The 22,948-nt window shown below is 42.7% G+C and overlaps 1 protein-coding gene across 1 annotated transcript in view; it reads right to left on the bottom strand.

The window, feature by feature from the left end:
• TBC1D9 (TBC1 domain family member 9) overlaps nt 1-22,948 on the bottom strand; it is a 122,661-nt gene that overhangs the window by 47,333 nt on the left and 52,380 nt on the right. The window contains exons 2-3 of the mRNA XM_081540677.1: nt 18,301-18,411; nt 5,091-5,209 (exon numbers count right to left, since the gene is read on the bottom strand). Coding sequence (XP_081396803.1) covers nt 5,091-5,209; nt 18,301-18,411 — 230 coding nt within the window. The remainder of the gene's footprint in view (nt 1-5,090; nt 5,210-18,300; nt 18,412-22,948) is intronic.

Genomic DNA, 22,948 nt, shown 5'->3' on the forward strand with positions numbered 1-22,948 from the left:
CACAGTCTATCAGTGTAAAAGGGGAAAAATCCAATCTGCATCTTGTGACAAAGAACCCCTTCTTGGTCTGTCCAAATCCACCTTTCCAGGTTCAGTGTAAATATCACATTTTCTATGAAACTAACCCAGTCCGCCATAAGCACTAGCATTCTTGTCTCTATGTTCTCTTAACTTCTATGTTGGCTGAAAGTATTTTGTGTATATGTCCCCCAACCACTAAATATGCCTTTCAAACACAATGTCTCAAAAAGGTTTTACCAACAGCAGCTAGCACCTAAGAGATATTTAATTTAAAAAAAAATTATTAAAAGAGTATATGTTGGGACTTCCCTGGTGGGCCAGTGTCAATGCAGAGGATACCAGTTTGATCCCTGGTCTGGGAAGACTCCACATGCTGAGGGGCAGCTAAGCCTGTACACCACAACTAATGAAGCCTGCATACCCAGAGCCCGCGTTCTGCAACCAGAGAAGCCACCGCGACGAGGAGCCCTTGCACCACAACAAAAAGTAGCCCCCTCTTGCCTCAACTAGAGAAAGCCCAGACACAGCAATGAAGACCCAGCGCAACCAAAAATAAATAAATATATAAATAAGATTAAAAAAAAAAAGAGTATATGTTGTCTTTCCAAATAAACATGTATCTTAAGGGGCCATATCTTAGTTTTTCATTGTGACCTCCAGAGTCACAGATTTCTAAGTCTAAAAAAATTGTTTAAGAGTTAGCAAAATCAAGTTGGAAAACTAAGTACCAAGTAGCTGACTCTTGTCCTTCTGTTTCATGGGAGGGCTGAATGGCATTGGAAGTAGCAATGTGTTTCCCTCAGAGTCTCTTAAGATAAGGTTGTTCCCTCCAGTTACTTTTGGTACCACTCCACCGAGAGAATAGAGATGTTGCTTCGCTGGAAGCCAGGGGAGACACATTTTGGACCCGCTTTGGGGGTAAGCAGGCTTTGGTGGCGTGCTATGCCAAGGAACTGCAGACAACCAGCAGGGAGCATGAAGGCACTAGACGTGTGGGTGGGGAGGAGGAGAACCCAGTTCAGAGAGAAGAGGATTGAAAACACCTGTTACACTGGCAAATATATCTGCAGCCTTTGTGACACATCTGTTTTTTCAGTTGGAGTATAACTGCTTTACCAGGCTGTGTTAGTTTCTGCTGTACAACAACACCAATCAGCTATGGGTATACATATATCGCCCTCCCAATTGAGCCTCGCTCCCACCCTCCCATCCCAGCCCTCTAGGTCACTGACAAATGAATGGGTAACGAAGATGTGCGGTATATATACACAAGGAAATATTACTCAGCCATAAAAAGAAAAATATGGTCATTTGCAGTGATGTGGATTAATCTAGAGTCTGTTATACAGAGTGAAGTAAGTTAGAAGGAGAAAAGTGAATATCGTATATTAAGGCATATATATGGAATCTAGGGACTTCCCTGGTAGCTCAGCTGGTGAAGATCTGCCGGCAATGCAGGGGACTCCAGTTTGATTTCTGGGTCAGGAAGATCCCCTGGAGAAGGCGCAGGCTACCCATTCCAGTATTCTTGGGCTTCCCAGGTGGCTCAGACAGTAAAGAATGTGTCTCCAATGTGGGAGACCTGGGTCCGATCCCTGAGTTGGGAAGATCTCCTGGAGGAGGGCATGGCAATCCACTCCAGTATTCTTGCCTGGAGAATGGACAGAGGAGCCTGGCGGGCTACAGTCCATGAGATCGCAAAGAGTCAGACACAACTGAGCAACTAAGCACAGCACAACACATGGAATCTAGAAAAATGGTACAGAGGAACCTATTTGCAGGGCAGGAATGGAGACACGGATATAGAGATTGGACCTATATGACACTTCAAAGTTATCAATGCCTTCACAGCACGGGAGCCAAAAATATGGAAAAAGGAAAAAGGAAATGAATGAGTGAACAGATGAAAGGGACAGAATGAGAACAACTAATATGAAGTTGCAGTTGGGTCCTTAGGCAATGCCAATGGCTAATCAACTCCGAGTGAGCATGGAGACCCTCAAGCCTAATGTCCGCTCTCCTGTAGCAAGGCTCTGACCTGAAGTCAGAAGAATGCTAGAAAACAGCAATGTAGAACAAACCAAATGACGCCCGTGTGTTTAGAGAGGAGGAACATTAAATTCAAACTACACTATCTAAGGGGCTTCCCTGGTGACTCAGACAGTAAAGAATCTGCCTGCAATGCGGCAGAACCGGATTCGATCCCTGGGGTTGGGAAGATTCTTTGGAGGAGGGAATGGCTACCAACTCCAGTATTCTTGCCTGGAGAATTCCATGGACAGAGAAGCCTTGCAAGCTACAGTCCATGGGGTCACAAAGAGTCTGACATGAGTAAGAGACTAACACTTTCACTTTTTCATGCTATCTAAAGAAATAATAAGTACTACATATCTAGAATGCTCATTGAAATTTTAAAAAGAAAATTTCTTTAAATATGAGAGGATTTATAAGGACATAGAGGTGAAAAACATCACTAAAACACATTAGTATCAACAGACCATGCCTCACCAACTAGTTTCAACAGTAAGGATAATAATCCCTAAAGTTCCACTTCCAACTTTCACAACTTCAAGAAAAAAAAGAGGGTTCATAATACAGAATCTCTTCAGATTATTATAATTTTAGCCAGGTGGACCAGATGATGGAACAAAGGAATGGAATGATCTCCTTCCTGTATGTTCTATGTTGTTGTTGCTGTTTAGTTGCTCAGTCATGTCCAACTCTTTTGCGACACCATGGACTGTAGCCTGCCAGGCTCTTCTGTCCATGGGATTTCCTCGACAAGAATATTGGACTGGTTTGCCATGCCCTCCTCCAGGGGATTTTCTTGATCCTGGGATCGAACCTGCATCTCCTGCATTGGCAGGTGGATTCTTTACCACTGAGCCACCAGGGTATATATGTTCTATAGGTTCTACATAATATAAAATAGGTCGCCCCTGTTCTAGGCAACAGCTTCATGTAATTTTGGAAAATTGCTACAATCCAAATACTCAGGACATCCAATACAAATTTAAATACACAAAGGACATTGACAAGTAGTTCATAAAAAGGGGAACATTAACTTTAGCAAACATGAAAAAATATTCAACCTCATAATCAAAGACAGAAAAATGAAAACAATAAGACACCGACTTTTACTCACGAAATTTGAAAAACTACTTAAACAATTATAATGCTGAAAGCAAGCAACACTATAATCACACAGAGATTCTAACATACTGACAATATTTACTAAGGTCCATTAAAAGCATTTAAACTTACTTAACCCATTAACCAACATTTTGTAATCTATCCTAAAGAGGAGAAAAACTATAAGAAAAGTTACATACAAACAGAAGAATTCATTGTATTATTGTTTGTACCTGATTCCCACTAGACTAAAAGCTAGGGAGACTTATACAAGGAGGAATAGTAAAGTCAATTATGGGATAATATTCAGTTATAATAATAACAGCTAAAGTTATACAATAATATAGTATATACCAGAGAAAAAAGATATGATATAAAGTTAAATGTATAGTCAGACTACTATTAGGATATATATGCATATGAGAAATCTAAAAAGAAAAAAACAAGTCATCTATGGTGTTTGGATTATGGTTGCCTCTGCAGTTAATTATAACATTTATAATTTTTAAAAGTTAAGTAAGTCTCAAAACAAATAAATCTGTTGGGTCCCTTCATTACTGGACAATCTGTGAGTGCTTAAACCATCTATTTGCACATGAATGATTTTCACACATAATTGCATTAATAGCAATTCCTTTCTCATAATTGGTTTCAGGGGAATTAAATCTGACATTTTTGATGTAATGAAAATGGTAAAAGGAATGGCTATTTGATCCACAATTTGCTCCTGCTTTATTTCTTTCTTTCTTTCTTATTGTTACTTAAAAGTAACTTATTGTTACTTTCAAGCTTCAGTTTTCTTCCTACCACTTTTGATTTGCACCTATTTCCCAAAGACAGTAACACTTGAAAAAGGACAATGAAAAGCTATGACAAATCTAGACAGCATATTAAAAAGCAGAGATGTCACTGCCTACAAAGGTCTGCATAGTCAAACCTATGGTTTTTGAAGTAGTCATGTACAGATGTGAGAGTTAGACCATAAAGAAGGCTGAGTGCCAAAGAATTGATGCTTTTGAACTGTGGTGCTGGAGAAGACTCTTGAGAGTCCTTTGGACTGCAAGGAGATCAAATCAGTCAATCCTAAAGGACATTAACCCTGAATATTCATTGGAAGGATTGGTGCTGAAGCTGAAGCTTCAATACTTTGGCCACCTGATGCAAAGAGCTGACTCAATGGAAAAGACCCTGATGCTGGGAAAGATTAAGAGCAGAAGGAGAAGGGGACGACAGAGGATGAGATGGTTGGATGGCATCACCGACTCGATGGACATGAGTTTGAGCAAACTCTGGGGGATAGTGAAGGACAGGGAAGCCTGGCCTGCTGCAGTCCATGGGGTTGCAGAGTTGGACACGACTGAAAGACTGAACAACAACGACGGAAAGGTAACTGAGAACCTCAGCAGTGGTTCCTGGAAGGAGAAGACCCCTCCTGTCTCTGTTTCCCCACCAACCGCCGCCCCCTTTCACCCAGCCCCTCCTATAGGATCAAATTAGACTCAGACTCCCCCCACTTATATTACTTCCCAGAAATTCAGACACATGACTCAAACCAAAGGAAGATTTATCAACTCTGATTGGTTTTATCAATAAAGCTCTCCATTATTCAAGAATATATATATTTTTAAATTTGGAAGCTGCCATCTTTTCTAAGATTACTGATGTTTTTCAATGTTTCCCACAAATAATAAAGTAAATGCGGTCAACTGTTAATAACAGAAGAATGTGGGTAAAGGATCTCCCGGTATGCTTTATACAATTCTTACTTTTGCAACTTTTCTGTAAGTTTGAAATTCTTTCCAGCGAAAAGTTGTTGTTTTAAATTCCACTAACTTAAGAAATATTGAATCACTGTGCTGTGTACCTAGAACTAACACAGTGCAACAAGTTAATTATATGTTAATAAAAACAAATAAATAAAATAAATAAAGCACTACCTGTATTTTTCCTCTCACAAATGTGGTGATATCGTTCTCATTTTCAAAGATGGAAAGTGTCTGTAGCAGATTCTGCTCCAGCCATTCCCAGTGTTCAGTGATTTCTTTTCTGGAACCACCTGCACAAACATAAAATGGTAATAATGAACGTCAGCATGTAAACGATACTTTCGAACCAGGCTCACTCCATCCCTATGTACTGCCATCAGCTCTGCCTTCTAATACTTTCTCTCTGTCAGAGGAAGTCATGCAGGAGACGTTGAAAGATGTATTAGAAATCCAAGAGTAAGTATAGTGTATGGTCATGTCTGATTAGGTGAGTCCAGAAACTTTGGGTACAGTCTTTTAGGATGGGAAGGCAGCAACGTTTCTCCCGTTCACTTTTTCTGGGTTGGGAACTTAGCCCTATCCTCTTTCCTCCCTCCTGGAATCTGCACTTTTCAGGGGAAGGCAGATCTTGTCAGGAGACTAGGTTACAGTTGTTAAGCTGCAACAATACTAGGCCTTCAGTATGCCCCTGGAGATCTGATGTAACCACGTCCTGTAATGGGCAAAAAATGATCTTCCCTCCCCTCAATTATGAATGAGATGTGAAAATGGACTGCCACTAGGGAATAGCAGCCCTGTTCTCACCAGCACAGTTGCTCTGAATTGTAATGGGATGAGGTCATCCTCATAGCCTCCATCCAAGTCAGAAACAAGAAGCAAAGGCCAACCTGCAAACTGAAACAGCCTAAGCCTGGGAGCGTAGATTAACAGGCACCCTGCTCTCTCCCCACAACTGCAGAGCAAAACAGGGATGCCAACCCAATGTCATCGTCAAGACACTAGAACAAATTCTCTTCTTTTATTTTTTTCTTGCCCTGTGATTGTTAATGACCATGCAAAACAGTTTGTTAGAAGCCATCCCTATTTATAAATTATATATACTATTCATTCCAGAATTAAAGAAATATTTTGCAACTCTGATTCACTCCTTGAGATGTCTCCTTAAGATTTACAAGTTATCTTTTAATTGATTTCTTAAAAACAGCTTCTCTCTGTTCTTTGTCACCAGTAACTGCATATATTTCAGAATCTCACTCTGGTAACTGACTGGGAAAAGCAGGAGATACAAATGTGTCCACAGTGATACTCAGAACTGCTAGGAACAGGACTAAAATCTCTTGGGGAATAAGAGGCACCTTTGGAGAGGGAAATGGCAACTCACTCCAGCATTCTTGCCTGGAGAACTCCACCGACAGAGGAGCCTGGGGGGCTACCTACAGCCCATGGAGTAGCAGAGCTGGATATGACTGAGCGACTAACACTTTCACTTTCACACTTGAGAGTTTTCAGATCCACTGGTCGAGGAAAGGCAAAACCAAAACAAACCCACATTCATTTTCTTTTCCTCTGAGCCTGAACACCAAGACTGCCCACATGGAATGCTTCTGCAGAGGATGAAGAATAAATTTCCGAGTTAGGAGGCAGTCCTACGGAAACGAGAAAGAAGAGACTGTCTGGAGCTCTTCACAGGCCCTTTCCACGGCTCACTCTTTCGGGGTCATAGTCAACCACGTGGAAAAGCGATCGATGACTCCGCATTACGCTGTCATGGCAAGAGCTAGAACTCATGAAACCTGGGCCCCCCTCCCTTTCTCCCAGCAGCCAACTGGGTGCCTTTAGACAGTCTGCTTCATCTTTTTCTGTCTCAAACTCTTTACATGTAAAATGGAGACAAATTAAAAAAAAAAAACCTTATTCACTTCAGAGAAATGTTATAAAAAAAAACCACATGGAATAATGTCTATAGATACACTTTGTAAAGTAGAAAACACTGTCCAAATGCAAAATACAATGCTCATTTGGAATATGTCGGGAATGAGTCATTCTGGAGTTAGCCAGAGAGTTTTAAAACATTTTAGACCTTAAAATTTCAAATAGGCATTGGAAAATTTTCTAAAATATACTGTGTCCTTCCTTGCCTGTGAACAGGTCACCACCATTGCCAGCTGCGGCTGGCTGGGCAACACAGACAGAGCCCAATCCAGAGTCAGTGCTGGCCACATGCCCTCTCCTCACCATCCCATCTGCGCCTGCTGGCAACCGTTAGATGTCCGCACCTCAGGACACAGGCACTTCTGGGGACCCAGAGGACCAAAGAACTTCTGCAGACCCACCGGGCGCAATTCCCAGCCTCTGGTTTTGCCTCTCCTCTGCTCCTGCCTATGTCGATAGCAGATGTGCCTTCCAGAGGCTGGTTTGCACACATCCCTCAGCTCAGCCGGGACGGTCTGCCTGTGGACTGGTATACCGCCCTGCGCTGCCCTTTACCAGGTGGTCAGACCAGGTACCTGACCTGAGAGTCCCTGTTATGCTGTGGTGGCAACTGACCGCAAGTCAGTCTCACTGTTTCTTGGTTATCCTGGATAGAACCCATCAGCCTCAAGGCCCAGGGCAGACCAGGTGTGCCTTCACCTTTGCACGCACTGCCTGCAGTTTTCATGTGCTTATTCATCTAGGTCCACCCTACCACCCCCCAAAACACACATACACACACTAAAGCCATGGAAATGGTACATGCATAAACGCACTCATTCAACAAACGTTCACTTCTACCTCCAGTTTTCATGGGTATTACACGAAGGTCTTTATGACTGACCCCCGTTTTTAAGTAGCCATCTGAGCACTCCTATATTGAAGTTCAGGTTTTCTACCCACATTGTTTCCCCATCTCTTGCCTTCTTTGCTGTTTTAGGACCTCCTGCTCATCAGTCTGCCCCACTGTCCCGTCATTTCCACAATCTCCACCTGCCACCCCCTAACACCATTCTCACCACTGCTGGCTCTCTTCTTTACTTCTCATTGCCTGGGATGTAAACCCCCACATTTCTGTCTGTGATCACCACCAGCGTCCCCCTCTCCACCCCCCACTGCTGCTTGTGTTCCTTCATCTCCTGTTGCTTCTCTCACACTAGTCACTGTCACATGAAAAGGCTGGCCTTTTGGAGTCATCACCAGCCGCTTACAGCTCCCTTTATAGAAGTGTTGAGATGGCAAATCTCAGTATCTTTATTTTTTGTTTGTTTTAAATTAATTTACTGATTTTAATTAGAGGTTTTTGTGGTGGTTTTTGCCATACATCGACATGAATCAGCCACGGGTGTACATGTGTCCCCCCATCCTGAAACCCCTCCTTCCTCCTCTCCCAACCCATCCCTTTGGGTTGTCCCAGAGCACCAGCTTTGAGTGCCCTGCTTCATGCATCAAACTTGTACTGCTCATCTATCCACCCTTGCCTTCTCCCACAGAGTCCAAAAGTCTGTTCTTTACAACTGTGTCTCTTTTGCTGTCTTGCCTATAGGGTCGTCTTGACCATCTTTCTAAATTTCATATATATGCGTTAACATACTGTATTGGTGTTTCTCTTTCTGACTTACTTCACTCTGTATAATAGGCTCCAGTTTCATCCACCTCATTAGAACTGACTCAAATGCATTCTTTTTTATAGCTGAGTAACATTTCATTGTGTACATGTACCACAACTTCTGTATCCATTTGTCTGCCGATGGACATCTAGGGTGCTTCCATGTCCTGGCTATTGTAAACAGTGCTGCAATAAACACTGGGGTACATGTCTCTTTCAATTCCAAATCTCAGTATCTTTAGGTCTTCAGTTCTTTGCGCAATGCTTTGGGCCTGCTTCTGTGCTACCAAGGAGGTTTCAGGTTTCTTCTGACTATATCCAGGCCTAAGGTTACAAAGTTCCAGAAAACAGGGCTGTAGATAAGGAAGAACTCTATATACCATTATAAGAAACCATTATCAGCATAAATGAGAAAAGAAAAAGACACAGATGCCATCAACCAACAGTAGTTTCAGGAATTAACTATGGATTCTGATCCATATCCAACAGACACTTGCCAGGGAGAGGACGGGAAACATACCTTTTAAATTTATATTTACTCTGCAAATGCACCATATTCTCTGATCACTTTCCCAATGGCACACAAAATAAATGAGGACGGGTGTTTAAGGCTCTAGGCTCTGGAGGCAGGAAATACGAGGATGCCTATCTAGAAGGCAGGGCTGGATTCCTTCCCCAGAGGACAAGGCACATTCTAAAGATGCCAATCAAGTAAAAGTTCTCTCTGAAAGCAGGTGTCCACTTCCCATCTCAGAACAAACAGAAGGGTACTGCTCTGAGATCACAGAGCAAATGTCCTGCTAACAGTTTAAGAGCAACCGACACTGTTGCCAGATCACCTTTTAGGAAAGAGGGAGACTCCAAGAGAAACATGTTGGAATCCTGGATGTTCCTTATACAGGGCTCTTTCATTTGTCAAGAAAGTAAGCACAAGGGCTACAATGTTTAAGAGCCTGGAACTTTGCTTCTGGTACTGTGTAAAGTGAGATAACAGGAAGCTCTTCTGCCACTACTCTGAGAGAGGGCTGGTCTATTTACCCAATGGTTTGGGCAAAACGTGTTAGGCGCTCAGAAGAGAAAGGAAGGACTTGGCAGTCGACTTTCTGGCAAGGCTGCTTCGACAGAGATACAGCAGGAACAACAAGCTGACCTGATGTGCAATCAGCTGAAACAACAAAGAAAGCTGTGTCGGGTAAGAGAAGCCTTCAGGAAACCCAAGATTAAGCTTTTTGCTATGGGAAAAACTGGATCAACACTTGAGGGGCTTAAGAGTATTTAGAAATTAATTTTGGAAAAATGAGAATCTTTACCATTTGCAGGGTTGTGTTTTGTTTTCAGAATACTAGGCACAAGCCCCGTGTGTATATCTGGGCAAAATTTAAACACTACCTATGATGATGGAAAATACTGAATCAGCCTAGTCTTATTTCTCATCTGGTTTGAGATGTACCTAAGAGTACAGAAAGTCCATTTGAAATAAAAAGACAGAGGTTATTAAGATGGACCCACAAAATGGATTCAATTTTATCTGGCCTCTGAGGATTAAGAACAAAGGTGTAAGACTTCACTGATGGCTGTTCAGTGGATATCTTTTGTGGTGCATGACTAATAGTAACAAAATCTGATTCTGGGACTATAGCACCGACCTAAAAGCCTGAATTCAAGTATATATAAGATGGTATATTTCCTCTGATCAAGAGGGTATGTATGCACATGTAGAGATATACATGTCTGTGTCTAGGCAAAAATAAAAACCTCTTGTGACACAGCAGAAAACAAAACCAAGCAAAACAAACTCACTAAACCTCCCAGGGATTAAAAAGCAACCAATCTAGTATTTTCAGATACCAGAACAGGCTGCTTGGATCCCAAGACTGATCCAGTTCTCAAAACAATAGTGCTTGAAGCTACTTATATAAAGGTGAAAGGGAACCATCTATTTTATGGCCTCAGACACATGTAACCTTAGCCCCAAAGATGATAATGTTGTAATTTCAATACAAAATAAAGTAAAGGATAATACCCAATACGGCTGAGTGACACTTGCTGTCTCTGTAGGATTTACAAAGCCACCACTGTACTACCTACACCCAGGAAAAGGACAAACTTGCATCTGGAGAGGGCAAGAGATACAACCCCAAAATAATGCACTGATTTGAACAGTTAGCGAAACAAAAGGGAAATTTATGTTTTAAAAACCCACATCCATCGACATGTATACACTGCTATACTGAAAATGGATAACCAACAGGAACCTACTGTATAGCACAGGGAACTCTGCTCGGTGTTACATGGCAGCCCGAATGGGAGGGGAGTTTGAGGGAGAAGAGATACATGTATATGTACGGCTGAGTCCCTTTGCTGTCCACCTGAACTATCACAACATTGTTAATTGATTACATTCCAACATTAAATAAAAACTAAAAATCTACATCCAATTAAAGCTAAAATTTTAAACAAGTTAAACAGTGACGATGATGTGTTTTCTATGACTTATTTGTGCTTATTTACCAAGGCCAGGTGCCACGATTTCACTATAGACATGTAATCTCACAGCTCTCCTACAAGTAGGTCCAATCACCTTCCTTTTATAGATGAGGACGCTGAGGCTTCCACATCCTATAAAATCAAATTCAGGTTTTTCTGCCCCCAAATGCCTGCTCTTAATTGCTACAGTTCTACCTACTGACATCTTTTAGAAGTGAGGCTAAATATCCCTAGAGGTTAGATTATCTGGAGTAATATAGAGCCTGATTATCAGCGAGACAATATTACATAATAGCTCAGACCACAGACTTTGATGTCAAAAAAGTGTACCTGGTTTCAAATCCCTCCATACCAAACAAAAGTTTTGTGACCATGGTAAAGTTACTTAACCTCTATGTGCTTCAGATTCCTCATCTGTAATATGGAGGTAACAACACCTACGATAGTAGCTTGTGCTGGAGATTAAGGACAATAATACATGTAAAGTCCTTAGCACAGGTCTAGAGTACATCAATACAAAGCACTAAATACCTACTTTTGCTATTACCATCAAAAGCAAGAAAACACAAAGATCTCATCTTGAAATGTGATGTAAAAGATACTTTGATGTTGAAGATACTTCTCATTTCTGATGTCGGAGCACTAAAAACCAGCTACTGAACTGTGGCCTGACTACCATACATTCAGCACAAATCTCTCTGGCCCTGACACCATTATGTTTGGATTGCAGAGTGTATGTAAGATTGAAGTAAAGCAAGCCTAGCAATCCTTGTCTAACTATTATAAGCTTCTTACATACTCTGCTTACAGTCTCTTACAGGTCATAACAGTATGCTCATAGCTTTATAATCACTTGAGAAAAGAGAGGCTCAGGTAACTCATTCAACCTGGGCAGTAAGAATTAGTGGTTGATGTCATTATTTTGCTTATTTTACTTAAATGCCAAGGTCCTCTCCTACCTTGATGGACAGAATGTAAATGGCTATCTTTCTGGAGGGCAACCAGGCTAATGACACTAAAAGCCTTCTTTGATTCAGCATATCTACTTCTATAAATTTATCCTAAGGTGATAATTAAAGGAATGTGGAAATATTTGGTTTAGAGGATACTAAGAATTTTCAAAATGCACTTATCATTAGGGGAAAAAAGCCTAGATTTCCAAAAAAACAGCACATCAGTTAGGTAAATTATATTATATACACAATAAAATATTATCTACCTGTTAAAATGGACAGGACAGACATATATTTTCTTGACATAGAAAGATGATCCTTCAAAAGAGACACAGATAAATAGAACAGTATTATGGACTCTAGGGGAGAGGGCGAGGGCGGGATGATATGGGAGAATGGCACTGAAGCATGTAAATTATCATATGTGAAACGAATCGCCAGTCCAGGTTCAATGCATGATACAGGGTGCTCCGGGCTGGTGCACCGGGATGACCCGGAGGGATGGGATGGGGAGGGAGGTGGAAGAGGGGTTCTGGAAGGGGAAAACATGTACACCCATGGTGGATTCATGTCAATGTATGGCAAAACAAATACAATATTGTAAAGTTAAAAAATAGAAAATAAACTAATTAAAAAAATACATGCAGAGAAATAAAAAAAAAGAAAGATGATCCACATATGTATATCAGACACACATATATATGTATATACACATATATATACGTGTATATACATATATATGTATACATATATATACACATATTTGTGTCTTATAGATACACAAAAGTATAAACAGACACATATAGACACACATATATATAAAATCTGGAATGTGAAGATTTATAATGCAGTATTATTGTTTTTTAATATTTTCTTTGGTTATCTATATTTTCTAGTCTCCTGCAATAAACATGGACTGCTTATACATAAAAAGTTAAGCTGCTGTGTTCCCAAGGATACAAGAATAGTTCCTGAGGCACACAGACCAAGGAAACATGAATACTGACCAACCTCCACATTATGTGTACGTCATGTGAAAGGCAACTAAATCACCCAGCATTTTGCTATCTAGTGTAGAGAAATAGGAGAAGCAGAACCAATTAGCACCCTTTCATTAAACTCCAGGTCTCACTAGCTACTGACTAAAAGAATGTTTAATCGTAAAAGCCAGCATGGTAGCATTTAAAAAGGCCTGGGCTGGGAGTGGAGGGGGCTGAGAACTTGACCTCAGCTCTGCACTCTGTAACCTGCCATGTGAACTTGGGCACTTTACTTTGCCTCTTTGCCCTGTGACAGTCAGAGCCCTGGACAAGGTCGTGGCTACTCTATCTTTCCGTTCTGAAAATGAATGCCTACGTGGGCCCAGATGAGATTCTAAGATGGTAAAGAAAAGGGAAACTAAATCAATGGGCAGGGGAATCAAGGCACCATTCAGGGCTGTGTTATCTGTGAGGTGCCATCAAGCACACAACCTCCGCCCCATTTCCTTTATTAGTCCTGTTGGAAGGTGAGATGTACCCACGGAGAACTGTCGATATTTCCCTCTGTCTCTCCAAATGTAACTCTTGTGTCCCAGGGCCTTGGAAGTATCTGCATTTCTATATGTCCATATTCTCTTGGAGGGCTTCCCAGGAGGCGCAGTGGTAAAGAATCAACCTGCCAAAGCAGGAGACACAGGAGACTTGGGTTAGATCCCCTGGAGAAGGGAATGGCAACCCACTGCAGTATTCTTGCCAGGATAATCCCATGGACAGAGGAGCCTGGTGGGCTATAGTCCATAGGGTTGCAGAGTCAGACATGACTTAGCAACTAAACAGCATAGCAGAATATTCTTATGAAGCTGTAGGACATTTCTTACCGTTTTGAACCTCCCAGTTCTGATCGTATGCATTTGCATGCTCAGTCGTGTCTGACTCTTTGTAATCCCATGGACTGTAGCCCACCAGGCTCCTCTGTCCATGGAATTTTCCAGGCAAGAATACTGGAGTGGGTTGCCAGTTCCTTCTCCAAGGGATCTTCCTGACCCTGGGACCAAACCCAAGTCTCTTGTGTTTCTGGATTCTTTGCAACTCTATCACGTGGGAAGCCCTTAGTTATTCTTGTGGGGACAGCCAAATGGGTTGCCTTCTACTTAAGACCCTTGAAGTTTGAGGAGGGCAAAGGACTGAGCTCTCTCCTGCCTCTGGGGCACCAAGGCCAAGACACCAGCTGCTGGAGGAACACGTGAAGCTGTTTAGTGCCCCAGTGAGAGCACAAGTGTAATATACGCACTCACTGGTGGGAGACGAGTGGGATTGTCAGAGTATAACCGGCTCAATAAAGTACTCCGTACAATTCTTAAGGCACTACTTTCTTTATGTTCTTAGAAATGGCAGGGAATTCCCTGGTGGTCAGTGGTTAGGATTTGAGCTTTCATTGCCAGGGCCCTGGGTTCAATCCCTGGTCAGGGAATTAAGATACCGCAAGCTGCATGTTGCAGTAAAAAAAAATAATAACGATAAAGTAAACAATTTAAAAAGAAAAATAAATAGCAAAAACGATATGTTACTGCACAAACCACAGAACAAAATGCAAGTCAGCAGGCTGGAATAGATGGCACAATGGAATATCCACCAAAAACAACAGTAGCTTCATTTTGTGAAGCGGCAGTGAAAAGAAAAAGTCATTCTTTAGGCAGTTTTTGGCTCCCATTCCCAATGAAAGGTATCAGTGCCAAAGAAACATAATAAATCAATTTCTTCAAGTCAATCTGCATACAGATGATAGAACACAGTAAAAAGAAGCATCTGAAAACAATGTTTCAACACATAACTCCTGTTTTTTGCTCCCCTCTTCTTTCTGTTCATACTGTCAATGACTGAGTAAGCATTATACTGGAGTAAGTCATACAAGGTCTAAAACTAGGTCCTGCCTGGCTCTATGTGGCTCAAATCTAAGACAGTCATACGACTAGAATTTACCACTAAGACAGCTACTCTCCTATAGAAAGTGGAAGACATTGATTGTAGACGTGCCCTTAGTTCATTTTCACAAAAAGATTCACAAGGCATGTGGCATAAAAACAGAGGTTTTTCAATCTACAGGGCAATGAGTTAGACAATCTTCTGTTGAAACTTCTCTTACAGCAACGATTCATGAAATCAGAGCAAATTAGTGGTTAGGACTCCACACTACACTGTGGAGAGCCCAGGTTTGATCCCTAGTTAGGAAACTAAGATTTCACAAGCCTCAAGGCGCAGCCAAAAAAAAAAGAGCATTTAAAAAGCTCTTGCCAGACAGTCCCACCCAATACCAACTTTATAGCTTACGGAAAAAAAATTTTTTTTTTAAATTACAAACTGAAAGGAACCTTTTTAACTTAGCAACTTCAGCTCTTAAAATCTCCTGAAAGGGAGCCAGGCATTTGGGTTTTAAAGAGAAATCGATAAGAAGGAACAATTAGTGGGTGAATGAACTTTAACAGTGGTTGTGGAGTCTCACTTCTGTGGAGTCTTCTACAAGGAAATTCTGGGTAATCAATATATTCAAAAGCTACAACTGCTCCAAGTTTATTATAATGAGATCATGCACGTGTGACAGGCATCATCTCCTTGAAGTATAAATTATGACATCAGCATTTACTGCCCTGTGTTCCTTAGCCCTGGCTTGGCAAATAACTCAGGAATAACTGGTCTTCGTAACCCTGGGCTCTCCCCCATAGGAGCATTCCTTGGAGCCTTTGCTCCATAGAATGGCAAAATCTCAGAGTGAAGAGTAATGATGTCAGGTAACAGGGGAGGAAAAAAAAAATAGTCACAGATAGGAACCAGCTCATCACAGACGGTACGCATGCACTGACCTGGGAAGGCCAGGAATCCTAACGGTTCTGAGAACGTCCAGGCTCTATAGGTTTTTGAAACTCCGGAACAAGTGATGCAAATGCTGGAAGATGAGAGTGTCAAAGCCTCCTTACGTCCAGGGGTGCTGGTAGTTCTGCCTGATTTCCTTTCTCTTTCTTCACTTGCTGGCTCCAATGTCTATTTTAATACCATTCTACACTGTTTGCCAACTAAAGGTGACATTTTCCCAACCAACTCCCACCGGGCACTTCCCCTTCTACAGTAGCTACTGAGTGTTGCCCCTTGTGTGGAGTGAAATACAACTCTACCTTAGGAGGGATGACACTGTCAGGGTCCAGCTTCTCTCTTACTTTATCCTTATCCTTTTCCTCTTGCTCTAATCCCCAGCCCTCACGCCTGCCTGGATGGTTTTCTCCCTGCCCTGACTCACACTGCCATTGCTTCATTCACTGGAATGCTTAAATGCTAAGTCATTTCATTGTTTCTCCTGTTTGCATCTGAACCAGAATAACTTTAAAGGGACACAACTACAACGGTAGAATTTCAGGTGCTGAGTCCTTGAGAGTGTTTTGCTAGGGTACTAGAGCCTTCCGGCAGTCCAAAATCATACCCACAGAACTCCCCCTACCCTTGTAGAAGGCCAGCCAAGGTTCCTGTCTCTAGTTGGCAGCCCTACCACCCAATGGCACTGCTTGGTACTTGTTCACACTGGGCTGTAACTGACTATTTCCTTGTATTCTCAAGAGCAGAGGCCAGATCTAATTATCTTTATATCTTTAGATCCCAGCATGGCACTTCCTTCCAAGCAGAGATCAATTTAAAAACTGAATAAAGTCAACTGAAAGAGCTCCCAATGGTCAAAGCTAGACCGATTTGAGCAACAAAATCAAGTTGTGCTGGATTATAATGCAAAGAATAAATAGTCATGAATTCACAGGGATAAAAATAATTGAACAACTTAAAATCCCCTTCTCAGTAAGTGTGCATGGTGACTTACTTCCAAGGAGGACAGTTTGGGAAGGGGAAGAAGAAAAGTTGTTTGGGGAAGAAGAAAAGTTCCCATGGAAGTTTTTCAGTGGAAAAACCTGAAAAACACTATTCCAGCCAGGTGATCAAGGACATCATCAGTCATAAATCAGCTTGATAGGAGGTGCCCTTGTTTGACATAATGTGATGAAAATAGCACTTTATCTCTGTGATCTTCCTTACAAAAATCTATCACCCCAGCCTAATCATGAGAAGAACATCAGATAAATTCCAACAGAAGGACAATTCTATAATACACCTGACCATTATCCTTAAAAAATGGCAGAGTCATCAAAAACAAGGCAAGTCTGAGTAACTTCTACAGCCAAGAGGAGATTAAAGAGATACATCAACTAAACAGAAAATAGTACCCTGGCTGGGATCCTCAAACAGAAAAAGGACATCAAGTAAAAACTAAGGAAATCTAAATAAAGTATGGACTCTATTCAATAATAATGTAGCAACACTGGTTCACCCATTGGAACAAATGTTTCCTAGCAAGATGTTAACTGCAGGAGAAACTTATATATATGGAGGGTATATGAAAGTGCTCTAAACTATCTATTCAGTTTTCCTATAAATCTAAAACTAAAGGATAAAAATCAATTAGTTAAAAAAAAATCATGTGGAGGCAAAAAATTAAAAAAAGTCTTCAATGCCCCTGCTCTTCCTAGGGTCATCTGAAAAAACAAATAGCTAAAAAAAAACAAAAAACCTTAGCCACTTTGGACTAGCAGTTCTTGTAAGAGGCCTAATAACAGCATGACTGTTTACCACTATTTTAAGCCCAGGGAGTGCAAGTTGCTCAGTCGTGTCCTACTCTTTGCGACCCCATGGACTATACAGTCTGTGGAATTCTCCAGGCCAGAATACTGGAGTGGGTTGCCATTCCCTTCTCCACAGGATCTTCCCAACCCAGGGATCGAACCCAGGTTTCCTGCATTGCAGGTGGATTCTTTACCAGCTGAGCCACAAGGGAAGTCCTTAAGCCTAGTACATTATTATAGGTTACCATCAGGAGAAATAAATAATCCCTACTCGGTAGGAAGGATAAGTACTACTTAGTCCACCCAGGACATCCTGTGTTCCTAGCCATATCCCAGCTCCCCTGTAGATAGACTGGGGCCATGTTGACTAATTCTATCTACCCAATGGGGTGTGAGTGAAGGTGGCGGTACTTCTTGGCCAAGCAAGTGAAACACAGCTGTGCTTCCACCTCCTGCTTTTTCCTTGGAAGTTGATCTTGGAAGTTTTGTGTTCTATGGGGTGTTACTACAGATCGAGGTGGCCACTGGATCCAAATAAGACTTTCAGCAGGTTGAGAAAGAAACCTTTATTGTGTTAAACTGCTGAGATTCAAGGTTTATCTGCTGAAATGCCTATAGTAACTTATCTTAAACGACCAATGGGTTGCATCTCACAATGAAATGTTCCTTCCCTTCTGAAAGAAAGTTGTCAATCATAACACTTCCCGTATTTCCAAATACTGCACTTACCACAGGCGATGGTCCAATAGACCAAAGAATCTGGAGTCTGGTACAGGATTCGGTAAGGAGCGACCCGGGCACTGGAGTCCAACACGACATCAAGGGTGCCCACCAAGAGGCCTGAGGACAGAAAGCGGGGAGAAAAGTTTAAGGGTCTCCTCCAAATTCCCAGAGGCGGCAGTGTGGATACGCCCCTTCTAGTGGACCTGTCAACAAACCCTCTCCCACCACATCCCATCTGGACAAAACTTCCCTCTAAAGTGTGATGCTGCTGGTCCTACGATACTTGTTCCACCCATCTGCAAGAGACGCTGCATATGCTGAAAGACAGTGCTGGTTTCCAAAACAAAACCAACAAAGCTCCTACCTCAGTCCCTGGCACACGGTGGTATTGATAATAGACACCTGTTTCAAACTAAAAAGTAAGGTATGAGGCACTGATATTCTGGGGTCTCTGCTTTACCATCATTACAAACGGTGTGTAATATTTTCTCCCCTTTATCCTGGAAACAAATCCTTAATTTAAGTAACCTAACAAAACCACAGGAATCAGTCATGTACATCTGAGTCCATGTGCTAGGCAGCCCCACGTGTTATTTTTATAATAATAATATCCTCACCTTTCTTTTGTATTGAAAAGGTACGGTTCAGCTCAGCAAACAAGAAATGACTACTATATGCAAGGCAGGGGGCTTCCCCTGATGGCTCAGACAGTAAAGAATCTGCCTGCCATGCAGGAGACCCAGGTTTGATTCCTTGGGTCAGGAAGATCCCCTGGAGAAGGGAATGGCAACCTACTCCAGTATTCTTGCCTGGAGAATTCCAAGGACAAAGGAGCCTGGTGGGCCACAGTCCACCAGTTGCAAAGAGTCAGACACGACTGAGCAGCTAACACTTTCACACTTTCAGATGCAAAGAAGACCCTGTGGGCATGAAGCTGAATAAGACAAGAGTCCCTAAGACATTTATAATCCAGTCGGGGAGAGGGCCAGGCAGTATATTAGGGCTGCGTTTAGGAGTGAACAGGACTGTGAAACAAGCATTTCCCCATCTCAATGGCAGAGTCCTTTGCAATTCATCACATGGTGATTAAAAACGACTTGGAGATGGAACTGATGGTAGTCGAGGCAGGGAGGGGAAAGTAAAAGGCCCCAGCCTTCCTCGCCCTGCCACAGTTGAAAGTAACCAGGATACAGGAAGCACCAGGCCCAGTGTCTGCCCCCACCCCTAGACTCCTCATGACATTCTACTGAATCTGAACCACAAGTTCTTATGAAACTGTATCTCCTGATGTGTTGTCTTCCAGTAACATCTTAAGGCTTGGTTCTGCCCCTACTGAATAATACCATAATATGCATGATGCTATCGACATCGCTTCCTTCTGCTCTGCCAGCCTGGGGTCAAGGGACCTAGTGTTCAGACGAGCTCCCTTCTGGCCTGGGGCACATGGACAGGCCACTGAGTTTCTGGGGGCTTTCCCTTCCTCATTAGTAAAGTGGCCATAACAGCCCTTGCCTTCCCGAACTTGAGGTATTGAGCAAGAAACCTAGGGGAGGTTTACATGGGGAAGCTCCACAGTGGTTCTTTCCGTCTTTGTCCACAGCCAGGAGTCCACCTAGGTTCACTGCGAACCACAACGATCACTAGCTGATCTGCATACACCAGGAACAACATACTTTCACTAAGAAAGGGAAAGTGAAGTCGCTCAGTCGTGTCCGACTCTTTGCGACCCTGTGGACTGGAGCCTGCCAGGCTCCTTTGTCCATAGGATTTTCCAGGCAAGAATATTGGAGTGGGTTGCCATTTTCTTCTCCAGGGGAATCTTCCCAACCCAGGGATCAAACTTGGGTTTCCCGCATTGCAGGCAGACTTCTTACCGTCTGAGCCACTGGGAAGCCCACACTTTCACTAAAGGTAAATGAATTCATGTGTTTGCTCTGGCTTGTACGAAATATGTCAGAAATCAAGTCTTCAGTGTCTGCAGAGCTTTCCGAGGAGTCATCTTCCATAGAATACCACACGTGTGCATTTTTGTTCTCTACTGTGACTAGAATATACTGCAGACCTCTAATTACTCTTCAATTATCTGCAGATGGGAGGGTGTATTAATAGGAAAGGCAAGGAGTGCCAGCTAAACTGGATTGCCCTCTATCTTACCTAGAAACATATGTGAACCAGAAACACAAGTCCATCACTCATAACAGGCAAACGTTGGTAATACTTTTCCTTTTCTAGAATCAAAATACTGCAAGGGACACATACGTTGTTTCTAAGGCACACAGGCTTCAGGCCCACGGTCAGGGAGTCACAGTCAAGGACGAGCCTCTGTGGTTTGTGTGTGTATTAGTCACTCAGTCATGTCTGACTCTTTGCGACCCCATGGACTGTAGCCCACCAGGCTTCTCTGTCTATGGGATTCTCCAGGGAAGAATACTGGAGTGAGTTGCCATTCCCTTCTTGACCCAGGGATCAAACCTGCATCTCCTGAGTTGTAGGCAGATTCTTTACTGTCTGAGCCAATAGGGAAGCCCAGCCTCTGTGGTTTAATGAGCCTCTGAGGGAGCGTCGCGGTAGATTCTTCCACGGGCAGGCAGAGCTCACTGGCCAGAGCAGCCCCCAGAGGAAGTCCGGGTTCTGGAGCCGTCAGTCCTGGCTGGGCCGCCTCCCAGCCCCAGCCCCTCCAAGCCTCAGTTTCCCCATCCTTAATGTCTCACTAGTCTTCTGTGCTCTGTGACACCAAGGAAAGAAGACCTCTGAAGAGGTCCAATCCCATCCGCATGTCCTGACCACAAATGTCCCTAACTACAAATCATCTATACCATCCACTGTTCTAATTAAAAACCCTCTGGTATCACTCAGAGGGAAAGAAAACTGCGTGGCCTTCAAGGGGATGCTGGTGGAGTGAGGGCTTCTGATTAGATGCCAGCTCACCAACTGTGTGTGTGCATTCACAACTGGCACCACCAATTCCATGAAGATTTAGATGAACACTAATAGGCACATCACTGAGGAAAATTCTGAAAGAAATAGGAATACCAGACCACCTGACCTGCCTGTTCAGAAACCTGTATGCAGGTCAGCAAGCAACAGTTAGAACTGGACATGGAACAACAGACTGGTTCCAAATAGGAAAAGGAGTACATCAAGGCTGTATATTGTCACCCTGCTTATTTAACTTATATGCAGAGTATATCATGAGAAATGCTAGGCTGGAAGAAGCACAAGCTGGAATCAAGATTGCCAGGAGAAATATCAATAACCTCAGATATGCAGGTGACACCACCCTTATGGCAGAAAGTGAAGAGGAACTAAAAAGCCTCTTGATGAAAGTGAGAGAGAAGAGTGAAAAAGTTGGCTTAAAGCTCAACATTCAGAAAACTAAGATCATGGCATCTGGTCCCATCACTTCATGGGAAATAGATGGGGAAACAGTGGAAACTGTCAGACTTTATTTTTTTCAGCTCCAAAATCACTGCAGATGGTGACTGTAGCCATGAAATTAAAAGACGCTTACTCCTTGGAAGGAAGGTTATGACCAACCTAGATAGCATATTAAAAAGCAGACATTACTTTGCCAACAAAGGTCTGTCTAGTCAAGGCTATGGTTTTTCCAGTGGTCATGCATGGATGTGAGAGTTGGACTGTAAAGAAAGCTAAGTGCCGAAGAATTGATGCTTTTGAACTGTGGTGTTGGAGAAGACTCTTGAGAGTCCCTTGGACTGCAAGAAGATCCAACAAGTCCATCCTAAAGGAGATCAGTCCTGGGTGTTCATTGGAAGGACTGATGTTGAAGCTGAAACTCCAATACTTTGGCCACCTGATGCGAAGAGCTGACTCATTTGCAAAGACCCTGATGCTGGGAAGGATTGAGGGCAGGAGGAGAAGGGGACGACAGAGGATGAGATGGCTGGATGGCATCACTGACTCGATGGACATGAGTTTGGGTAAACTCCGGGAGCTGGTGATGGACAGGGAGGCCTGGTGTGCTGCAATTCATGGGGTCACAAAGAGTCGGACACGACTGAGAGACTGAACTGAACTGAACTAAATAGGCACATCATCTTTCCCTGGTGGCTCAGATGGTAAAGAACCTGCCTGCAACACAAGAGACCCGGGTTTGATCCCTGGGTCAGGAAGATCCCCTGGAGGAGAGCATGGCAACCCACTCCAGTATTCTTGCCTGCAGAATCCCATGGACAGAAGAGCCTGGCAGGCTACAGTCCATGAGATCGCAAGAATCAGACACGACTTACTAACAGTTTCACTTAACAGGCATACCCATATCTACTGGCCCCTGCTTGCTGCAACTAGAGAAAAGTCCATGAAGCAATGAAGACCTAGCATAGCCAAAAATAAATCAATAAAATTATTTAAAAGAAAAATAAATAAAAAAATTTAAAATATCCATTCACTTGGTAACACTGACCAGGACTTTCCCTCCACTTGGGATGGTGTGCTTGTCCATCAACACCCACCTCCCACCACCCCAAATGACAAACTCCTAACTCTCTCACGCCACCTCTTTCTAACCCTGATCTCCCTCTGAGTTCTGCTTCTGTAATACCTACTCCATTTATTTCAAATCAGTTGCACATTTTGCCTTGTTCCATTTCTTGTCCTCCTTCCAGGCTGGGAGCTCCATGACAAGGTCTGATGG

The sequence above is a fragment of the Giraffa tippelskirchi genome, chromosome 11 (assembly GCF_054371585.1).
Source record: "Giraffa tippelskirchi isolate mGirTip1 chromosome 11, T2T-mGirTip1v1.2.pri, whole genome shotgun sequence".
Classification (NCBI taxonomy): domain Eukaryota; kingdom Metazoa; phylum Chordata; class Mammalia; order Artiodactyla; family Giraffidae; genus Giraffa; species Giraffa tippelskirchi.